This window comes from Furipterus horrens, unplaced genomic scaffold, assembly GCF_987537825.1.
Source record: "Furipterus horrens unplaced genomic scaffold, mFurHor1.1.pri manual_scaffold_3, whole genome shotgun sequence".
NCBI lineage: Eukaryota > Metazoa > Chordata > Mammalia > Chiroptera > Furipteridae > Furipterus > Furipterus horrens.
In genome coordinates, this window is record NW_028327173.1 from 162,628,017 (window position 1) to 162,646,438 (window position 18,422).

At 41.7% G+C, this 18,422-nt stretch overlaps 1 protein-coding gene across 1 annotated transcript in view; it reads right to left on the reverse strand.

Annotated features, from left to right (window-relative positions):
* Window positions 1–18,422, reverse strand: part of MYO1E (myosin IE) — a 198,757-nt gene that overhangs the window by 52,900 nt on the left and 127,435 nt on the right. Inside the window, exons 10-16 of the mRNA XM_090270681.1 lie at window positions 11,991–12,187; window positions 8,749–8,829; window positions 8,358–8,444; window positions 5,942–6,028; window positions 4,777–4,944; window positions 3,697–3,782; window positions 1,556–1,637 (exon numbers count right to left, since the gene is read on the reverse strand). Of these exons, the coding sequence (XP_090126807.1) occupies window positions 1,556–1,637; window positions 3,697–3,782; window positions 4,777–4,944; window positions 5,942–6,028; window positions 8,358–8,444; window positions 8,749–8,829; window positions 11,991–12,187 (788 nt within the window). The remainder of the gene's footprint in view (window positions 1–1,555; window positions 1,638–3,696; window positions 3,783–4,776; window positions 4,945–5,941; window positions 6,029–8,357; window positions 8,445–8,748; window positions 8,830–11,990; window positions 12,188–18,422) is intronic.

The window sequence follows — 18,422 nt, forward strand, 5'->3', positions numbered from 1 at the left end:
AGCTTGCATCTGACTTCCTCCACAAAACCCAAAGGATCCTTGTGACTGGCATCTTCTTGTGGCTATGAGCTTTCAGTGATGGGTTCCTTTATTCCAGCCAGTGTTCTGGCCCTCCAGGGCGAAGGAGGCAGGCCACACTCAGAGAAGAGTGAGTGAACAGAACAGACAATAACCATGGGGTCCCTGAGGCTGGGGTTAATCCAGGAGGACACCGTGAGAAGGACATGTAGAATTTGGACACACAAAGACGGTGAGAGGCAATGGGCAGTCTAGGCAAGGACCCAGCATATACATATAAGTGTTCACAAAATTAAGCAGAGACAAATCAGCAGGGCCTATGGGGAAGGGGACTGCCAGAGCAGGCTCTGATGAGAGATAATATACATTGTGTTTATTGTTTCAGGCAGTGAGCTAAATGCCCTACATAGATTATTGAATTCAAGCAACTCAGCACCTGCCTTGAGACAGATATTAAGATCTCCATCTTTTAAAAAAATTTAATGCTTATTGTATTTTTCTTTCCATTACCATTTAGTCCCCTTATGCCGCCCTCCCCCCAGCAATCACCACACTCTTGTCCATGAGTCTTTTTTGCTCAATTCCTCCATCCCCTAACCCCCACGCCCCCAGATGTCATCTGTCCATCTCTGAGTTTGTCTCTGTGTTGCCTGTTAGTTCATTTTGTTCATTAAGAGCTCTATCTAAAGATGAAGCAAAAGAGGCACAGAGAGGCTAGGCAATTGCTGGCAACCACACAGTGAGGAAAAGCCAAAGCTGGGATATGAACAGAGGGGAGGGGACCCCAGAGCCCTGCTGTTAACCACTTGATGGTTCCGTCAGTTATAATGTTGTGGTGACCTTTAACTGGTATGACTTTTTTAAAAAATGTTTTTAATGGATATGGTTTTTAAAAAATAGTCCAGTGATTATTTCTTCTTAAAGAATCACATGATTAACTGTGTCTAACACGACCTCTAAATTCGCCACACAATGGCTCCTATAACATAGTGCACCCCCATAAAGGGCTCCTGAGAAACAGGAAGATTTCCTTCTGATGTGGAGACACCACAGGGCCACGCGTGCCTGTAATTCTCAGAAAGGAGGGGCTTTAAAGATCTAGGGAGGTGGAAGGGCATACAAATAAGGCCCAGAATTTTAAGTACATCAAGTTCCACAATTGGCAAATTTTGGGGTCTGTTCTGGAAAACGGTCATCAAAATTCAAAATGTGGCTCTGACCCATCACATTTCTCGGATAGTTTAATGTGAATATTTCCAGGTTTAGTTTAAAGCTGTTTCCTCTTAGAAAGTAGCTGATCATCATCTGCTGACTGTTAAGCTCCGAGGTATTTAATATCCATTTGGGGTTTCAGTACAGCCAAGTCAAATTCAGCTTGCATCCTGTAACCTTTTCTCAAGCAGCGACAGGACTTCTGGGCATCTGTGACCAACCCATCAATCGCGCTGACATCATCCTGGCTCAGGGGTACAGTTCCTGACTCTTAGAAAACCCTGCCTCTTATAGGAATCTATAAACTTCCCCAAATAGAACAAACCTTTATTTTGCTTCCGGCAGTAGTTGGGCGCCCTTTCTTGTCAGCTTGCAGATTTTCCGGAAATAAAGACTTTATAAAAGGTCTGGAAAAGGAGAAAGAGAATGGATTAGCAATCAGAGGCGCTGAAAGCCTGCTTCTGCACAGAATGGAGAGGAGTGTGACCTTGGCCACAGAAAGGCCATCTGACTCAAAGCACAAGCCATCAAGATGTGACCTGGGGAAATAAGTAACAACAGAGAAAAACAAACAGAACAAATGCCCACCCCCCACCCCCCAAAACAGGAGAAGAATTCTTAGAATTCTAAGATATAAGCACTTCAGAGTTTAAGGCTGTGAAGTAAACTTGAACACTCTGCCTTTTGAGTCCCCCTCCTCCCTGGAGTTGAGGTACACCTGGACAACAGGACATGGCACAGTATGGGTCTGTTGAGTTCGATAAGACAGACAGACCAGAGTTGGCTCAGGGCCTTGAACTCACTCTCTAGATCCAATTCAGATTCTGCTTTGCTCTAAAGCAGGGTTTCTCAACCTTGGCGCTATTGATATTTGGGATTTAGGGTTGGCTAATTCTTTGTTGGGAGGCATGGGGGAGGGTGCTGTCCAACACATCATAGGATATTTTGCAGTGACAGTGGCTTTTGCCCACTAGAAGCCAGTAGCACAGTGCATGGCACAGACAATGTCCTAGACACCTTAGTTCCCCTTCGTTCTGGCACATAGCCTGGTACACAGTAGGTGCTCAATAAATATTTGCTGACTCACTGAATAAAGTGATTCATGTCAATGAGCAATCTGACACTCATATTCAGTTCCTCCTAAATGGCTTTGGGTATCTTGAATTTTCTAAAAATTCTCCCCAGCAATCTACTTTTAAACTGACCAGACATAATTATAGATTTTTTTGCAGCAAATATGTTTAATAAACAATCGACCATGTCTACAGGATGATAGTTTATGTGGAAGCATCAATAGCTCTCAAACTTGGTGGTAATTCTAATAATTAAAAAAAAAAAAATCTCTAACATCATGCCTGCATCTGACTGTCATAAAACCCACACGCCAGGACTTGTGGCTTACCTGACCTTTTAAGAGAGAAACAAGCAGATTTTATGTGTTTTCAAATGAAATGAAATTCAGAATCTCCAAAGCTGAGAGGTGTGAGTGCAAGGAAGTGCAAGGAATTGCAGGTATGCAATGATGAGGGACAGGAAGTCTGGGAGGTTGGGGGGAGGAGGAAGAGAGTTAAATGGAGCAGAACACCTCTGACCAGGGCCTGAAAAGGGTACTCGGTTTTGCTTTTGTTGTATTTAGGCCTTTCTTAGAAAATTATCAGACTTGCTGCTGTTGATTAAGGAAGTTAACCTTGATATTATGACAGTTCAAGTAACGGAGACTGAAAGGGCAGCTATTCCTTGGAGGAAGCTCTGAAACTGTAAATCTGAAAGACTGTGCAATATGGTTCTTGCCTGACATGTACAGCTCTGATCATGTAAATTATGTGCCATCCTTGTTACCCAGGATATTAGGAACCTTCACAGGGACGAGGGGAGGAAGGGACAGAGCAGGGCTGGTCCTGAGAGTTCCAGCAGCTTGCCAGGGTGGGGGAAGCTTCTCCTGCTCCTATAGCTTCGACAGGGTCTTGGCAGTGAAAATGGATCTCTGAAGCAATCCCTCTTGACTTGCCTCTCCCAGAGATCTAGAGCCCTTTCCCAACTGCTTCAGGAACTCAGGTTAACTTAAATCTTTTAAAGCTATTAGCCATATAGAAAAAATTGAATGACCATGAAACAAGTGTTGGGATGATTTTCCAAGGGCAAAGTATCATAGACCCAAACTGTTCCACTCTTACCTGGTTAGATACGGCTGTCACCTGTCCCTGATAACAGTGTTGAAAATGGTGAAGCTAGGGGCCCTGCAGGGCATGCAGATTGCACTTGGAATTTGGGCGCGGGAAGTGTTAGGGATACAAGGGCAAGACTGGGATTGGAAAAAGAAAGGCTATTTTGAGAAACCAAGTTGTCCAATGATAACCCAGACCCAAAAGCTCAAAGAAACGAAATGCTGACCAATCTACAAGTTTGTTTTAATATTGAAACTTGATCAAATCTACATCCATGTCAGATAAAGCAAAACACACTTACAGCTCACTGCTCTGCATAAGCTCTATCAGATCCATAAAAAGCACATCACGGTTCCTTTCACAAAAGCCATCCATGTCATAGGATACCTGGCCAAGAATGGAAAGAAATCCAATTTTATCCTTTAAGTATTTTATTGAAGAAAAACAATCTCAAGTAGACATGGCTATTCTTACCAGAATGTATATATTTCCAGATTTCATCATGAACTGTCACATTAAAGCTGTGCATATCCTATTTAACTTGTTAGCTAACTCTGTTGGTGATGGCCTATGGGTACTGACAAATGGTATCTGGTCGTGGACATGGCCTAGAGGACCTATGTCTCACATACCCCTTCTTCAATGGATTCATGGTCATGTCTAAATAATAAACTTAATTATTTCCCTAAATTTCATCTAAGACAGAATGAAATTTAAAAAACAACAACTTATGTTCATTAATCCATTGCAATGGGCCATGTCATCTGAGGCTTTGCAACCTCTCTTACAAATGGTGTCAGAGTTAGACCAATTCGGCTTAAAACTCATGTTCAGGGACTTGGGTTAACAAAAAATTAGTTAGGATGAAAGGTGAGACTATTAGCTTTCCACAGGACTAGAAAGTCCCTAAAATCATGACCTCGAATTACTTAGCTTTGCATCATCAGCACCCACACAAAGCTGGTGCCCAGTAGGCATCCAATAATCATGTGTTTTATGAGAACAAATACCAAATGTGCACCTTTGTCCTTATTTATATTCCAAGTGGGCAAGGGCAGGTAAGGAATGAAGGCTTGTGGGTGCAGCAAGAGGCCAGACAAAAAGCCATTCCTTCATATATGCTGGAGTGATTCGTGATTAAAAACGACACAGTAGTGTGTACTGCCTTTTGTATTGCCTCCTCAAAGACTTCATGGGTCCCATGTTGTTGAGGGAAATCAATGTTGAATGAATAAAACACAGTGAAGCAGATGAAACTATATGGATATTGTTTTCAGTTGTCTCGTGAGAAAACAGATGATAGACCCCCAAGGCTTAAAACAGGTAGACACTGAAAAAGTTAACTTTTCCTTTCCTGTTGATCCCAGCTCTCCAGCCATACCTTCCCAGCATAATGGTGAATAATGAAGCCTTGGTTCCAGCTGTTGAAGTGCTCATGATTCCCGATCTGCATCTGGAGTTTCTGCAGCAGCGTCTGGTCCGCCCCCTCGCCCACCGCGTGCATCGTGGCACACACGTCATCCAGGATGCTCATGATCCCAGGAGGGTTCTGATGGGACCCAGAAGCCAAAGCCCCAATTTAGTGACTGTTCACAAATACATACAATGCTTATTGGGTCTTTTCTTAAGCAAGGAAACAGCTCCCTAGATTCAAGATACTGTCTTGAAAGTCACTCTTTCCCTTTGAGCAAGAATGCCATTAATAATCCCAAATGGGAGTCACCACTTAGATCTAATGATGGAGGAAAAGTCCATTTTCCAAAAAAAAAATTGTTTAACTTCTGGAAGTTCTATTCAAAGTCATACACAGATCATTATCTGCCCAATCTTATTTGTACTAAGTTGATTTTAAAAACCCAAAAGAAAAATTAAAACATTTCCTTGGACTCTAATCCATTTCTTAATGTTTGCTTTCAGCCTATTATACCTATAGGCATGGTTTACACAATTCCACATTGTACACATTCCATCAAGCATTACTTTCTCTTCATAATTTTCAATGGCTATATTTCGCTATGATATGCTATCGTTTACTTAATGACTGAATTAATTGTCTGTGGAGGTTTTCACTGTTTCCACATTTGAGTTTTACGAAAAAAAAAAAAAAAAAAAAAAAAAAAACAAGAAAAAAAAAAATAAGAAAAAGAAAACAGAAAAAATCCAAAAATGGTACTGTAAAGATCTCTGTCTACATCCATTATGTTTTCTTTTGAATAATTTCTAGGACTCACATCCTAGAAGTGATATGAATGGTTTAGAAGGCAGGACCAATTTTATGTCTCTTTATATGCTTAGCTGTCAGCACAAAAGATAGTTGTCTTCTCTTAGACTTCTATTTGTAAATTGGCATTTTACTCATATTCACATGTTCATATTTATAAAAATAAAATTTATTGCTCATATAATCAGAAAATTAATGTAATTGCTAAAGTTCTGTGCAAACCAAAGTTGTCACTTTGTCTGTTTAAAAATAATGATGCAGAGAAGAAAAGTTCACTTAATGTAAACCAGTGTGCAGTGGAGGGACACACTAGACTGATACTTACAACTTTGTTCTCTATGAGGTCACACACGATTTTGTTATTGAAGTATTCAATGGGTGTCCATCTTATTCCCTCTTGAACATATTCTTCCTGTAGGACAGAAAGCAGGACCTCATATTATTACCCAGTGAAGACTAGCTGAAGCCTGCACATATGGATATCAAAGGCATATAAATCCCTGAGAAAGAAAAACTTGAGTGCCCTTTGACAAAAACTTGGAACATGAAGTGTGTATGTGTGTGTGTGTGTGTGTGTGTGTGTTCTAAGAGGAATAGAAAAGGAACATATGATTGCTGGAATATAATTTTTATTCAGTTAGAACCACATGAAATTGTTACCACACACTCATTTCTGACATTCAAAAATGGCAATTTAATATGGTTTAACCTATAGGTCTGTTTCACAGTAATCTCTGAAATTAACATAGGACAGCAGGACAGGTTAGCATGTAGGGACTTAAAAGGAAGGTTCCGCGCTCAGGTCAGGTACTCATCTAACTTGATGAACAGCACCACACTCTCCTGGTTTTCCTTCTCTCTCCGCAGTCCTGCTCTGTCAGCTTCCTTCCAGACCTTTACAGGAGGCAGAACCTCAGGCTCAATCGTAACAGCCTTCACCTTTTCGCGGTCCTCCTTCTCCAGGTGAGTTCAGTCAATGCCACGGCTTTAAATAGTTCCTTAAGCTAATGACCCCTGAATTAATTTCTCTAGTCTAGACCTCCCCACTGAGTTCCACACTCATATATATTTGATTTTGGAATCCGTACTTGGATGTACAACAAGCCTCTCAAATGTAACTTGTTCGGCGGAGCTCTGAATCTACATTCCCCACCGTCGCAACCAGCTGCTCTCCTAAGTGCACCTTCAGTACACAGTCTCACCACTGGCCCTGCTGGTCAAGCTACAAAAGCAGAAATCATTCTTAAGTCCTCTTTCCTTCTCAGCTCATTGCTAATTATTTCGAGTGATCATGCTGACTCAGTCTCTAAAATATATACTGGATCTGACCATCTTTCCCACCCTATCGCCACCTCCACTGCTGCCGTTATTGTCCCTGCGCCCACCATTTCTTGCACGGTCTCCTGTCGTGGTCTCCTAGCTGGTTTTAAAACTTCCATTCCTGTTTGCTTTCCTGGTCTCACCCTGCTTTGTAAGTCTATAAAGCCAGAGTGGTCGCCTTTTCAAAAACACAAAACATAAATCAGACCATGTCACTCACTGCTCCAAAGGCTGCGATAGTTTCCCCTCCTTCTTGCTATAAAATCTGAAGTTTCTGCCATGTCCCACAAACTTGCTATATGATGTAGCCTCTGCCTACTTTTTTCTTCTCTGCCCATCCCATTCTTTCCCTCGGTTGTATGGCTCTAGTTAGCATGAGGGGGTGGGAAGTCCAGATCTTCAGGGCAGAGGTTTATGGGAAAGCCACTGGTCACTGGGGTTCCTAAGCAGAGGCACGAAAACTCCATCACTAAACATTCCCAGAACAGCCTATCATATGTGCAGTGGATTGAACATGCCCCCCAAGATTTCATGTCCAGCTAAAATCTTGAATTGTGAGGTTTGGAAATAGGATCTTTGTATAACAGATGTAGTTAACTAAGGATCTCACAAGTGAAAGAATCATCTTGGATTTTGGGTGACCCCTTAATTCAACCACTGGTGTCCTCACAGGGGAAAGGAGAGACATCTGGACACACACTGAAAAAGGCCATGTGAAGACAGAGGCAGGGACTGAAGTTATGTTGCCACAAAACAAGGAAGGTCAAGAGCCACCAGAACCTGGAAGAGTCAAGAAAGGGTTCTCCCCAGAACCTTGGAAAGGAGTGTGGCTGTGGTAGCACTTTGATTACGAACTCTGAGAGAAGAAATTTCTGGTGTTTTAAGCCACCCAGTTTGTGGTACTTTTGTTACAGCAACCCTAGAATCGAAAAACAGTATCGTATCCAGAATAAAAGGGAACCTACACTGGGCTTGCAGAAGAAACTATAAGCAAGACATGTTACTTTAAGTCAGAACTAAAATATCAGCTTTGTTAAAGGCACAGCTATTTGTAGGAAGAACTGGGAGTAAAGCAAAGCTGAGAAAACCATGGTTTTCCTTTGGAACACAATATGTACCATAGACAATTGGGCTTGGAACTAGGTTTCCATTTTCTACTTGGCCAATGAGTCAGAGAGCAATAAAAGCAGCCGGTCCTAAGTCCAACTTCATAGCAACATTTGCTTAAAGGAGAAAGAAAATGTAGCAGACGGTATTTATATTTCACCAACTAAAATGTCACAATGGCATGTGGTTTTTCTGCCTATTAAGGACGTTTCCTAAGACAAGACTTTAATCTGAACCTGTTACCAAACGAGTAATCTATACCCTTTGAAATAAAACAAGTTAGATATAGAACAAGACAAAGAGGGGATCCTTACCTGTTCTGCCTTTAATGTCAGTTCAATAAAAATCTGCTGTAATTTTTCATTAACAAAATTGATACAAAACTGTTCAAAGCCATTTTTCTGAAAAAGAAAAAAAGAAAAGGTTACTTCCATTAATGGTTTCTGCAAAATCATTTTGAAGTCATTTCTTGAATGACTTACTGAGATGTTTCAAAATGAAAAGCCTTAACAGAACCGTTGGAGGCACCAGGAGGAAGTTGCATAGTTTATATTTAGGAGAAACCAATTTGGTAAAGGTACGGAGGCAAAAATTGGGCCATGATGAGGGTTTTTTTTCATTGCCTAGAATTAATTTATTTCTTCAAGCTAGATGAAATGCATCACCCTCCCCAGGCCAGGCCTCAATTATTTAAACTGGTTCTACCTGGAATATTTCAAAGCCATAGATGTCCAGAACGCCAATGTTGTATTCTTCATGGTCCTTCTCCATCGCTTTGTTGATGGACTAGGAGAAAGCAAACAGCACAGCAATTAATTCCTTTACTTTCACATGAAAAATGGGCACATACGGGGGAAAGGAAAGCAATTCTGTGCAAAGCAAATACTAGTGCCTGCTGGGAACAGAGGACAATAAGAAGATAGGTGACTTACAGCCTAAACTCTCAGTGCAATGTCAAATACTTTGAGAAACCACCAGGATCCCAAAAAACTATTACGGTAGGAAAAAACAATATTTGCTTAATGATGAAAACTATTAAATTTGGCAGAATTAGTTTTCTTCAGGAAGTCTTGAGAATTGAAAGAAAATGTCATTTTGGATGATCAAAGTAAAACCTATTTTACATAAAGAACCCCATTCAATAGTTATTTAATGAACCTAACACAATATGATAGGGATGTTGAGAAGATAATCTGTTCTGCGGAGCTTATAGAAAAGGTGAGCCAACTATGGATAATAATACCAGTAATTACCATGAAAGCGATGATAATAAAATCTGCTTACATGTATTTAACATTCACATGTTCTAGGCTTTGCTAAAAGCCTTCTTATGTTGTTTCATTTAATTCTCACTGCAGTTTGCATGACAGCAATAGCATTGCAATCCCTAAATTCACACTGGGCAAGAGGGAAAGTCTGGGATTAAATTTACGTGCTATGATGCCTAAATCTGTGTTCTTGATCACTGTGAGAAGAGGCGTGCAATTCAATGGAATAGGCTTACTGACAGCGGGGTAGTGTAGGTTAGAGGATGATTGTGAGTAATGCAGGGGAGAAAGGAATATAGGAGGGAAATTCCTGGAGATGGTGAATACCTGGGTGAATCTTGAAGTACCAGAGCTGTTTTCCAGGCAAAAAAAAAAAAAAAAAAAAGGCAATAATATACAGCTCTTAGCCCAGTACCTAGTACACAGTCGGTGCTCAGTAAATGTCAGCTTTAATTAGCATCACTTACATGGGGCATTCATTCCCTCGAACCACACAAAACATTGAGGAAAGATGGAAGGGAAATCAAGTGAGAAGCCCAGCACTGGAGGATACACTGAACAAGAGACAGGAGGTGTGGGTTTTAGTCCCAGGTCTGCAGGACCCTCTTGCTGAATGGCCTTGGGCAAATCCAGCAATAAGGGGGTCTAAGATTGCCTTGTAGATAAAATGAGGGCTCTGGACAAGTTAAAAACACAGCTAATGTTTGGCATGTTCTTGACCTTCCCAGCAATCTTACCCTTAAAATACCCACAAGGCATGCACAGAATAATTAGCGTATGCTGCCCTGCCCTAACATACCCTAACCACACCTTATCATACTTCAACCCTTACTGATGTTGTTGCCTAGGTGCAAACAGATGCTTTGGATCATATGGCCACACTGCTGCCCCGGACTAGGGTTTCCCTAGGGTTCTTTCTACCTTGATTATATAAAAGGCAGAGAAGTAGAATAGCTGGAGCACTGTGAATTAGCTGTGTTTAATTCCTAGACCTAATACTTAATAGTGGTGTGACTCTGGGTGAGTTCCTTAACCTCTCTGTGCCTCAGTTAGCTCATTTGTAAAATAGAGATAATAATACTTAAGTCACAGGGTTGTCGTAAGAATTAAAGGAGTTCTTATTTTCTAAAATACTTAGAACAGTATCTGGCACATAGTAAGTTCTATATAAGTTTTTGCTATTATTGTCCTTCCATTCAGAGGCTGCAGTGATTAACATAGACTGTGGCTGGCAGTGCTACCCTGCTGAGAGACTAATTTTGGGAACTCTAGGTGGCATACATATATAAATATGTATATATATGCAAATGTAAATGTAAGTATATGAAGATGATTATTCCATCATTAAAAAATATCTGTGGTATTTTTAAGATACAGAATCTGTGGCAGCTTTAACATGCAGATATCGCAGGGGAGTAGATCCAGGACCCCCATAGACACCAAAACCCGTGGATGCTCAAGTCCCTTATGCAAAAGGACATAGTATTTCCATATAGCCTACCCACATCCTCTCATAAACTTTAAATCATCTCTATATTACTTAAAATATCTAGTACAATGTAATAGTTGTTATGCTGTATTGTTTGGGGAATAATAACAAGAAAAAAGGCTGTGAATGTTCAGTTACAGACATAACTATCATAGGCCTCACTACGTAGTCAGCAACAACATAACATTTATTAAATTTCTGAATACTTTTTATTTGGATTGGCTGAGTCCTCGGATGTGGAATCCACAGGTATGGAGAGCTGGTTATACACAAAGTCTCTGATAGATACTCCTCCTTTTTAGCAGGTGGAACTTAGGTTCTCTCCCCTTACATGTGGGCTGTGTTTAGTGACTTGCTTCTAATGAACAGAATATTACAGAGTGGCAATCCTTGAGTCCAAGATGAGGATATTACGAGTAAAAGCTCTATGACTTTTGCCTTGCCCTCTCCTAGATCACTCACTCTGGGAGAAACCGATTGCCATGTTGCGAGAATATTCAAGCAGCTCAAAAGAAAGGACCACATAGCAAGGACCTTAGGTGTCCTGCTAACAGCCAAGTGACTGTGTCATCTTGGAACCAGACCCTCCAATGCTAATCAAGCCTTGGGATGACTGTAGGCCCTATCAGCACCTTGACTACAATCTCACCCCTGAATCAGATCCACCAAGCCAAGTCACTTCCAAATGAGAGAATAAATGTTTATTGTCTAAGCACTAAGTTTCGGGCTAATTTGTAACACAGTAAGGGATGACCTATACAACATTCCTAAATCTTTAGGCTTAAAATCAAGACAGCTGCTCGGGTCCCCTCTTTTCCTGGTCTTCAGTCCTGCCTCTATAAATACAGGGCTGGGAAAAAGTGGGTTTACAGTTGTGAGTATGTGAAACAGAGTTTATTCTTGTGTTATTATGTATTAATTATTGTGTTATTGTCCCCACAAACAACTATAAACCCATCTTTGCCTTACTCTGCATATTGTGCACAAGAAGCTGTCATCGTATTAGTGTCTTAGGGGGAATTCTAGAAGTAAAAGCAGGATTCAATGATCCCAGGATTAGAGAATAAAAAGTGGAGTAGTAAGGTAGTGGGTAAAAGGAATGAGCCAAAACAAGAATACACACCCTTAGCAGTTTTACTCTTTCTAGCTACAGTATGAAGCTTCACCAGTGTCACTGTGTGTTTACTTACGTCTACCAAGAAATCAAAGACCCGGGCGTGCAGGGCCTTGGCGAGCGCGTCCCTGGTGTAACAGGCCTGCTCCACATTGAGGGTCACATGGATGGACTCTGACTTGCCTCCCCACTTGCTATCCATCTGCCGGCTCGTGAGCTTTTCTTTCAACCGGTCCTGGTTTATCCCCAGGAGATATGCAGGAAAAGCCAAAACTACAGAAAACAAAATAAACCACAAATGTCTTGCAGGATTTTAACAATGAGTATCACAAACATGAGGGCTGTGTGCAAGCGCAAACACACACACACACACACACACACACACACACACACACGACGCCATCTTTAGTCCCGAAGAACTTTCAGTCCAGTGAAGAGCGCTTATCAGCAATCCCACACACATCCATCCACTTGGTTTTTCCCAATTGTTCCATGACATGAGTCAATTCCTCTGATGATAGAGACTTCCAATAATACAAACCAGTGAACCAGGAAGGGTGGCAAACCAATCCCCCCTACCGAGATCACAGCTGAATGCCTAAAATGGACACCTCTCCAAGCTTGCAGCAAGATAGCCGGAAGGAACTAAAGCAAGAAACATTTCTTTGGCTCCAAGTATTGTTTTCTTCCTTTTTGATAGTGTTTTCATAGCATCATTCCAAAAGAGCCTGAGGCACTTGATGTCATCAAGCTAATAACTACAACCGATCGCATATTTTTTTTGAGTAGTTACCATGTTTAGGGTTATTAAAGAGAAAGGACAGGACAGAAAACGTTTAAGAAATCCTGAAGACAACCTAGGGGAGACAAAAGTAGTTCACCAAATAAAGAAGCCTACTAAAAGTTAAATACGTGACAGAGACAGACAATAAAGTCCTAGGGGAATTTAGGAGATGTTACTACTTGCTGCAGGGATCAAGGAAGATGTGGGATTTGGGTGAGGTCTAAAAGGATGAACAGGATTTGCACAGATGCAGAGGAAGAGAGAAAGCACAGTGTAATGTGTAAAGGCGAGGAGGCAGGAATGTAAGAGGCAAGGTGGAGGAGCAGTGAGCAGACCCCCACTGGCTACTGCCGCCAAAGTTAAAGTAGATGATTAAAAGGTTAGGGGGCAAATTCCAATAGTGGAGGTCATTGAATGGTCTGAGACATTTGGGCTGCAGTCAAAGGGGCCGGGATGGCTTCTGGAGAGGAGTGTTACATGAAGCTTTCTCTGGGCGTAGTATATGAAATGAAATGGAGGGTGTTAGTGTTATTCATATCACAAGCACATCCGCCCTGTCCTAAGGACATGTAGGGATGTAGTTTGTGGCTTCCAAGAAGAAAAGCTGAGGTTCCCATGGCTCAGCAGCTTGTTTTAGGCCGAGAAACTCTACCAGAGGAGCGTGAGTAATATAAATGGGCTTTTTTTCCTGGTTGAAACACTATAAAGTGAGTAAGTGACACCATCCTGGGGAATGAAAGGATGCTCAGGTTTTTTTCGATATTAATGAAAGATTTTTATGGGTACAAATCAAAATTCTAAACTGGAATGAGTCTTTTTTTTTCTGCATAAAGCTTTCCCAAATTCTTTGATAAAAGAATTTTGTTAAAAACCTTATTACGATAATGTTCAAAGATCACAAGCCTCCCACGAAAGGATAATCTGTTTGAATTTCACAGATGGTGTCAGGATGAACAGGCTGACATTTCTCAGTATATACCTTCCTATGAGATTAAGTCAGTGAATGCATTTCAAAAGTGTAATGCCAGAACAGGGTGTATGCCACCTACGTGAGTGTTTCACACAAATGCTGTGACTAGTGCAGGGCTTCCTTTTTCACAAAGGGCATGGGTACAAAATCAAATGCACTAATTTGTCAATGCCATTTCCTTTAGTTTAGTTTTTAAAATTAACTTATTGGGGTGACATTGGTTAATAGCATTATGTAAGTTTCAAGTGTACAATTCTATAATACACCATTTGCATAATGCATTGTGTGCCCACCACCCAAACTCTAATCTCTTTCTGTCACCATATATCTGACCCCCTTCACCTTCTTTGTCCTCATCCTACCCTCCTTTAGTTTAATTTTAATGTTAACACATATGTTTAGGAACCTGGATGTGTTTTCCAATAACAGAAACTTAGCTTTGCACAGAGCAAAGACATAAGATGCCCGTTAATAAGACTGGACACATGTAGGGTTGTTGTGAGAATCAAGAGCCATTTACAAAGTGTCTAACATATAAGAGGTTCACCAAGGGAAGATATAATGTTGATTATCATCATCATCATCATCACCAGGCAGATAGTTGGGTACATGCATATTCCACTCGACACAGTGGTTCTCACTGGTTTACAGTACATTCACCAGGGCCCCTCAGTCTTCTTGGTAACTACACAGTGAGTGGTCTGATTTAACAAATAATTAGCTCCACTTTGTCTGCTTTGTAAATGTGAGCTTCTGCCAAGCCCATAATCATGCCAACATGGGGATGTGGTTCAAATATTTGATGAAAAAGTTTACACTGTTATCTTCATGACCATAACTACAGAAACATAACAAAATGGGTTAAATCCTTGGGTCCTTGAGACAAAGAAAGAAACATGCTGTACATACTTCCATGGCTCACGCATCTTCTGTAGAAGAGGGCACCAGTAAAGGACCGCAGGCACTTGAAAAACAAGGCATGGAGTTTGGAACAGAGCCAGAGCCACAAGATTAGGGAAACAGTTACGAAGTCTAGAGGGGAAATCCAGTACTTGCTTTGAAAAAAATCCATGCCATGTTTTACAAGTATAACCTTTTCTGACCTCATATTTTCTTCAGCAGCTGCCCTGGTGTTGAAATTATAGGGCTGCTCATATTGACTCCCGTCAGGCTGTGCATTTCCATGAGGGTGTATGAGAGTGTGGCGGGCAGGAGCAGCGCAGAGGCGGGGAGGCTTGGGGAGGGCCAGCACGGGGCAGACCTTGACCACATAAAAAATCTGATGAAGTCTAGTTACAGTTAAGGTCTGGTACAGTTAATCAGAATGATGAAGAACATAAGAGAACCTGCTAGAAAGTAATGTTTCAGCACATTTTGATAATGAAGATAGATTTCTATTAGTCTGTTAAAGAGTAAAGCGAGGTCAGATTAAATTTTTCCATTTACATGTGAACTGTAGAGAAGATAAGAGAAACTAACAGGATGTAGCAAAACAAAATTCCATTTTACAAATTTAAAAGAAATGGCGAGAGAAACAAGATGGCGGAGGAGTAAGTGGAAGCTACACTAACTTCCTCCTAGAACTAGTCTGGATTTACAATGTAATTTTGGAGAAATCATCTGGAATAACGAACCGAACACCAGCTGGAGAGAAGTCTTATAACCACGGAGAGACAGAAAAGGCCGCTACATCACAACGTGACCGGTAGGGAGTGCGGAGACGTGGAAGGGCTGGCTGGGCTCCCACGGGTGGCAGCTGAAGGGGCTGAGAAACAGCTCAGCAGCCGGGGATTCCCCCTGAGAAGGGCAGGGTCTAAACCCCCAGCTGGGCTTCCCAGCCTACAGCGACAGAGTGGAAAGTAAAATAGTATCAGCTGTGAAAAGCGAAAAGCCACAGGCTTTCTTGCTAGCCGGAGAGAAACAGCAGGAGAAAAAGAGCTCTTAAGTGGATCACATACGAAAATATTTTGGCCACCACTTACCCTGGGCTCAAGCAGAGGGAAGGCAGAGAGGACTGGAGACACTTGGGGAGAATTTGGCACGGTGGCTTTGAGGGGAGAACTGGAGGAGCAGCTGACTGGGTCCCAGTGCTGACTCATCCCCAGTACTGCGGGTAGACCATTCCCCTCCAAGTGGCGTCAGCCTGAGGGGAAGCAAAAGCCCTGCCTACAGGAATTAAGCTGCCACACCCACAGTCCTTAAGCCTGACAGCTAATCACAGATTGAATAGATTAACAATCAAAGAAGACAGACAACAGCAGTAGATCCCTGGAAGTCTCCAACAGGCTGCCTAGGGCCAGACTGGTACATGATCTGACGCCACCAGAGGCAGATCCAGGAAGTGCAGATCATTCCAAGAAGCACCAACAAACAATAGGAGTCAAAAAAATGGGGAGACAGAGAAACAACCTCCCATCAAAAGGAAAGGTAGAATCCCCAGAAAGAGTGCTAAATGAAATAGAGGGGAGCGAACTATCAGATATGGAATTCAAAACATGGATTATGGAGAAGCTGAATGAGCTCAGCGGAAACTTCAAAGAACTCCAGAAAAACTACAAGGAACTCACAGAAAATTACGTGAGCATGAAAAAGGACATAGAAGCTATCAATAAGAGCCAGGAGGAAATGAAAAATACGATCTCTGAATTGAAGAACACAGTAGAAGGAATTAAAAGCAGGCTAGAGGAAGCAGAAGATCGGATCAGCGAGCTGGAGGACAACCTACACAAAAACTCCCAGACAATGCAACAAAATGAAAAAAGACTGAACAAGACTGAAGAGGTTCTAAGACAGCTGCAGGACAACATGAAACGTAATAATATCCGTATCATAGGAATTCCAGAAGGAGAAGAAGAAGAGCAAGGGATAGAAAACCTCTTTGAAAAACTAATGACAGAAAACTTTCCTAACATGACGAGAGAAAGAGTCACGCAAGTCCAGGAAGCACAGAGGGTCCCAATGAAGATGAACCCCAACAGGCCCACTTCAAGACACATCATAATTAAAATGCCAACATTCAAAGACAAAGAGAGAATCCTAAAAGCAGCAAGAGAGAAACAACTAATAACATACAAGGGAGCTCCAATAAGGCTATCATCAGATTTCTCAGCAGAAACACTACAAGCCAGAAGGGAATGGCAAAAAATATTCCAAGCAATGAAAAACAAAGGCCTACAACCAAGAATACTCTACCCAGCAAGGCTTTCATTCAAAATGGAAGGTGAAATAAGGAGTTTCCAAGACAAAAGAAGGCTAAAAGAATACATCTCCACCAAACCAGCATTGCAAGAGATGCTAAAGGGTCTGCTTTAAGAAGATGAAGAAACAGAGAGACAGAGAGGAACACGAGTACAAAGGGGGAAAATGACAATGAATAAGTACTGAAAGAAAGAAGGAACTTCTACCATTTGCAACAACATGATTGGAACTAGAGAGAATTATGCTTAGCGAAATAGGCCAGGCAACAAAAGAGAATTACCTTATGCTGTCACCTGTTACAGGAAACTAATGAACAACACAAACAAATGAGCAAAATTGAACCAGAGGTATGTAAACAAGGAATAAACTAACAGTAACAAAGGGGGAGATGGGGGGGAGGGAGGGGGTAAGAAGGGGAAGGGTCTAGTCAAGGAGCATGTATGAATGACCCATGGACATGGACAACTGGGTGGGGACTGACTGTGGGGGGGGGCAGGGTGCAGCGAAGCAAGAGGGGGAAAAAAAAGTGAGACAACTGTAGTGGAAAAACAAACAAACAGAAAATTTTTTAGTGGGGGGGGAATAAAAATATAAAGAATAGAAATGCAAGTTCAGTGAATATTAGAAGGACAAGGATTTTCCTTCCGATAAGACAGTCCTACAGATTTAGAGACTTGTATGTGGGTTATGTTACATAAATTAACATGTGTTTTCTGTTTTCAAAGGGCATAAGCCTACAATCTCATTACCTGAGTGATTATCTGTATGCATAGGCCTCACTTAATCCTGTCTGCATTGCTGCCTCCTGAGACTCAATGGTTTGGCTGAACTAAGTGGCTGGGTTGGTGAAGAACGGGGTGGTCTGTGGGCTTCACCTTAAAACTGGTTTCTCTTTTCTATCCTAATGGCTTGGACAGAAAAAGCCCAGAGGCCTGAGATGGGGGAAACCTAAAATATTTCCCTCAGTCCAAAATAAGTATAATGGGCAAAAGGGTTTTGGACAGGTGAGATGTACCTGGCACACCTTCCTCCAAAGAAGCCCTTCTTTTCCCTAATGTGGGACATTGAAAAATTAATACCTGTCTTTTGTCATCTAGTGGTTACGGATTAAATGATGTCCTTTAACCCTGTTGCCCCCAGAATACAACAAGGATGCCAGCCTGTCAAACCAAGCATGCCGTTGTCCAGAGACAGCCAACCAACCTGGAGTCTGCACGATCCTTCCCCTTGTGGGAAGGCCACCCTCCCCTCCACATCCCCACTCTTATTAGGGATTTCTTGACCCACGGGTAGGTAGGACGACGACCATGTCCAGCTTGAAGCAGCTAGAGGAGCCCGAGACCTTCATCCATTGTCCTTTATAAGATTGTAAAGGGTCTTAAGTCTGAGAGGGAGGAATTGTTATTTTTTATTGTTAAAATATTTAACTAATTAATTAATTAATTTTAAAAAAAGAAGAAGAAGAATATATGAAAGGGTGAGGCGGGAGAGCTTGTATGTACGACCCATGGGCATGGACTTGGAGAGGGGATTGTTGGGGAAGGGGGGTGCTGGGC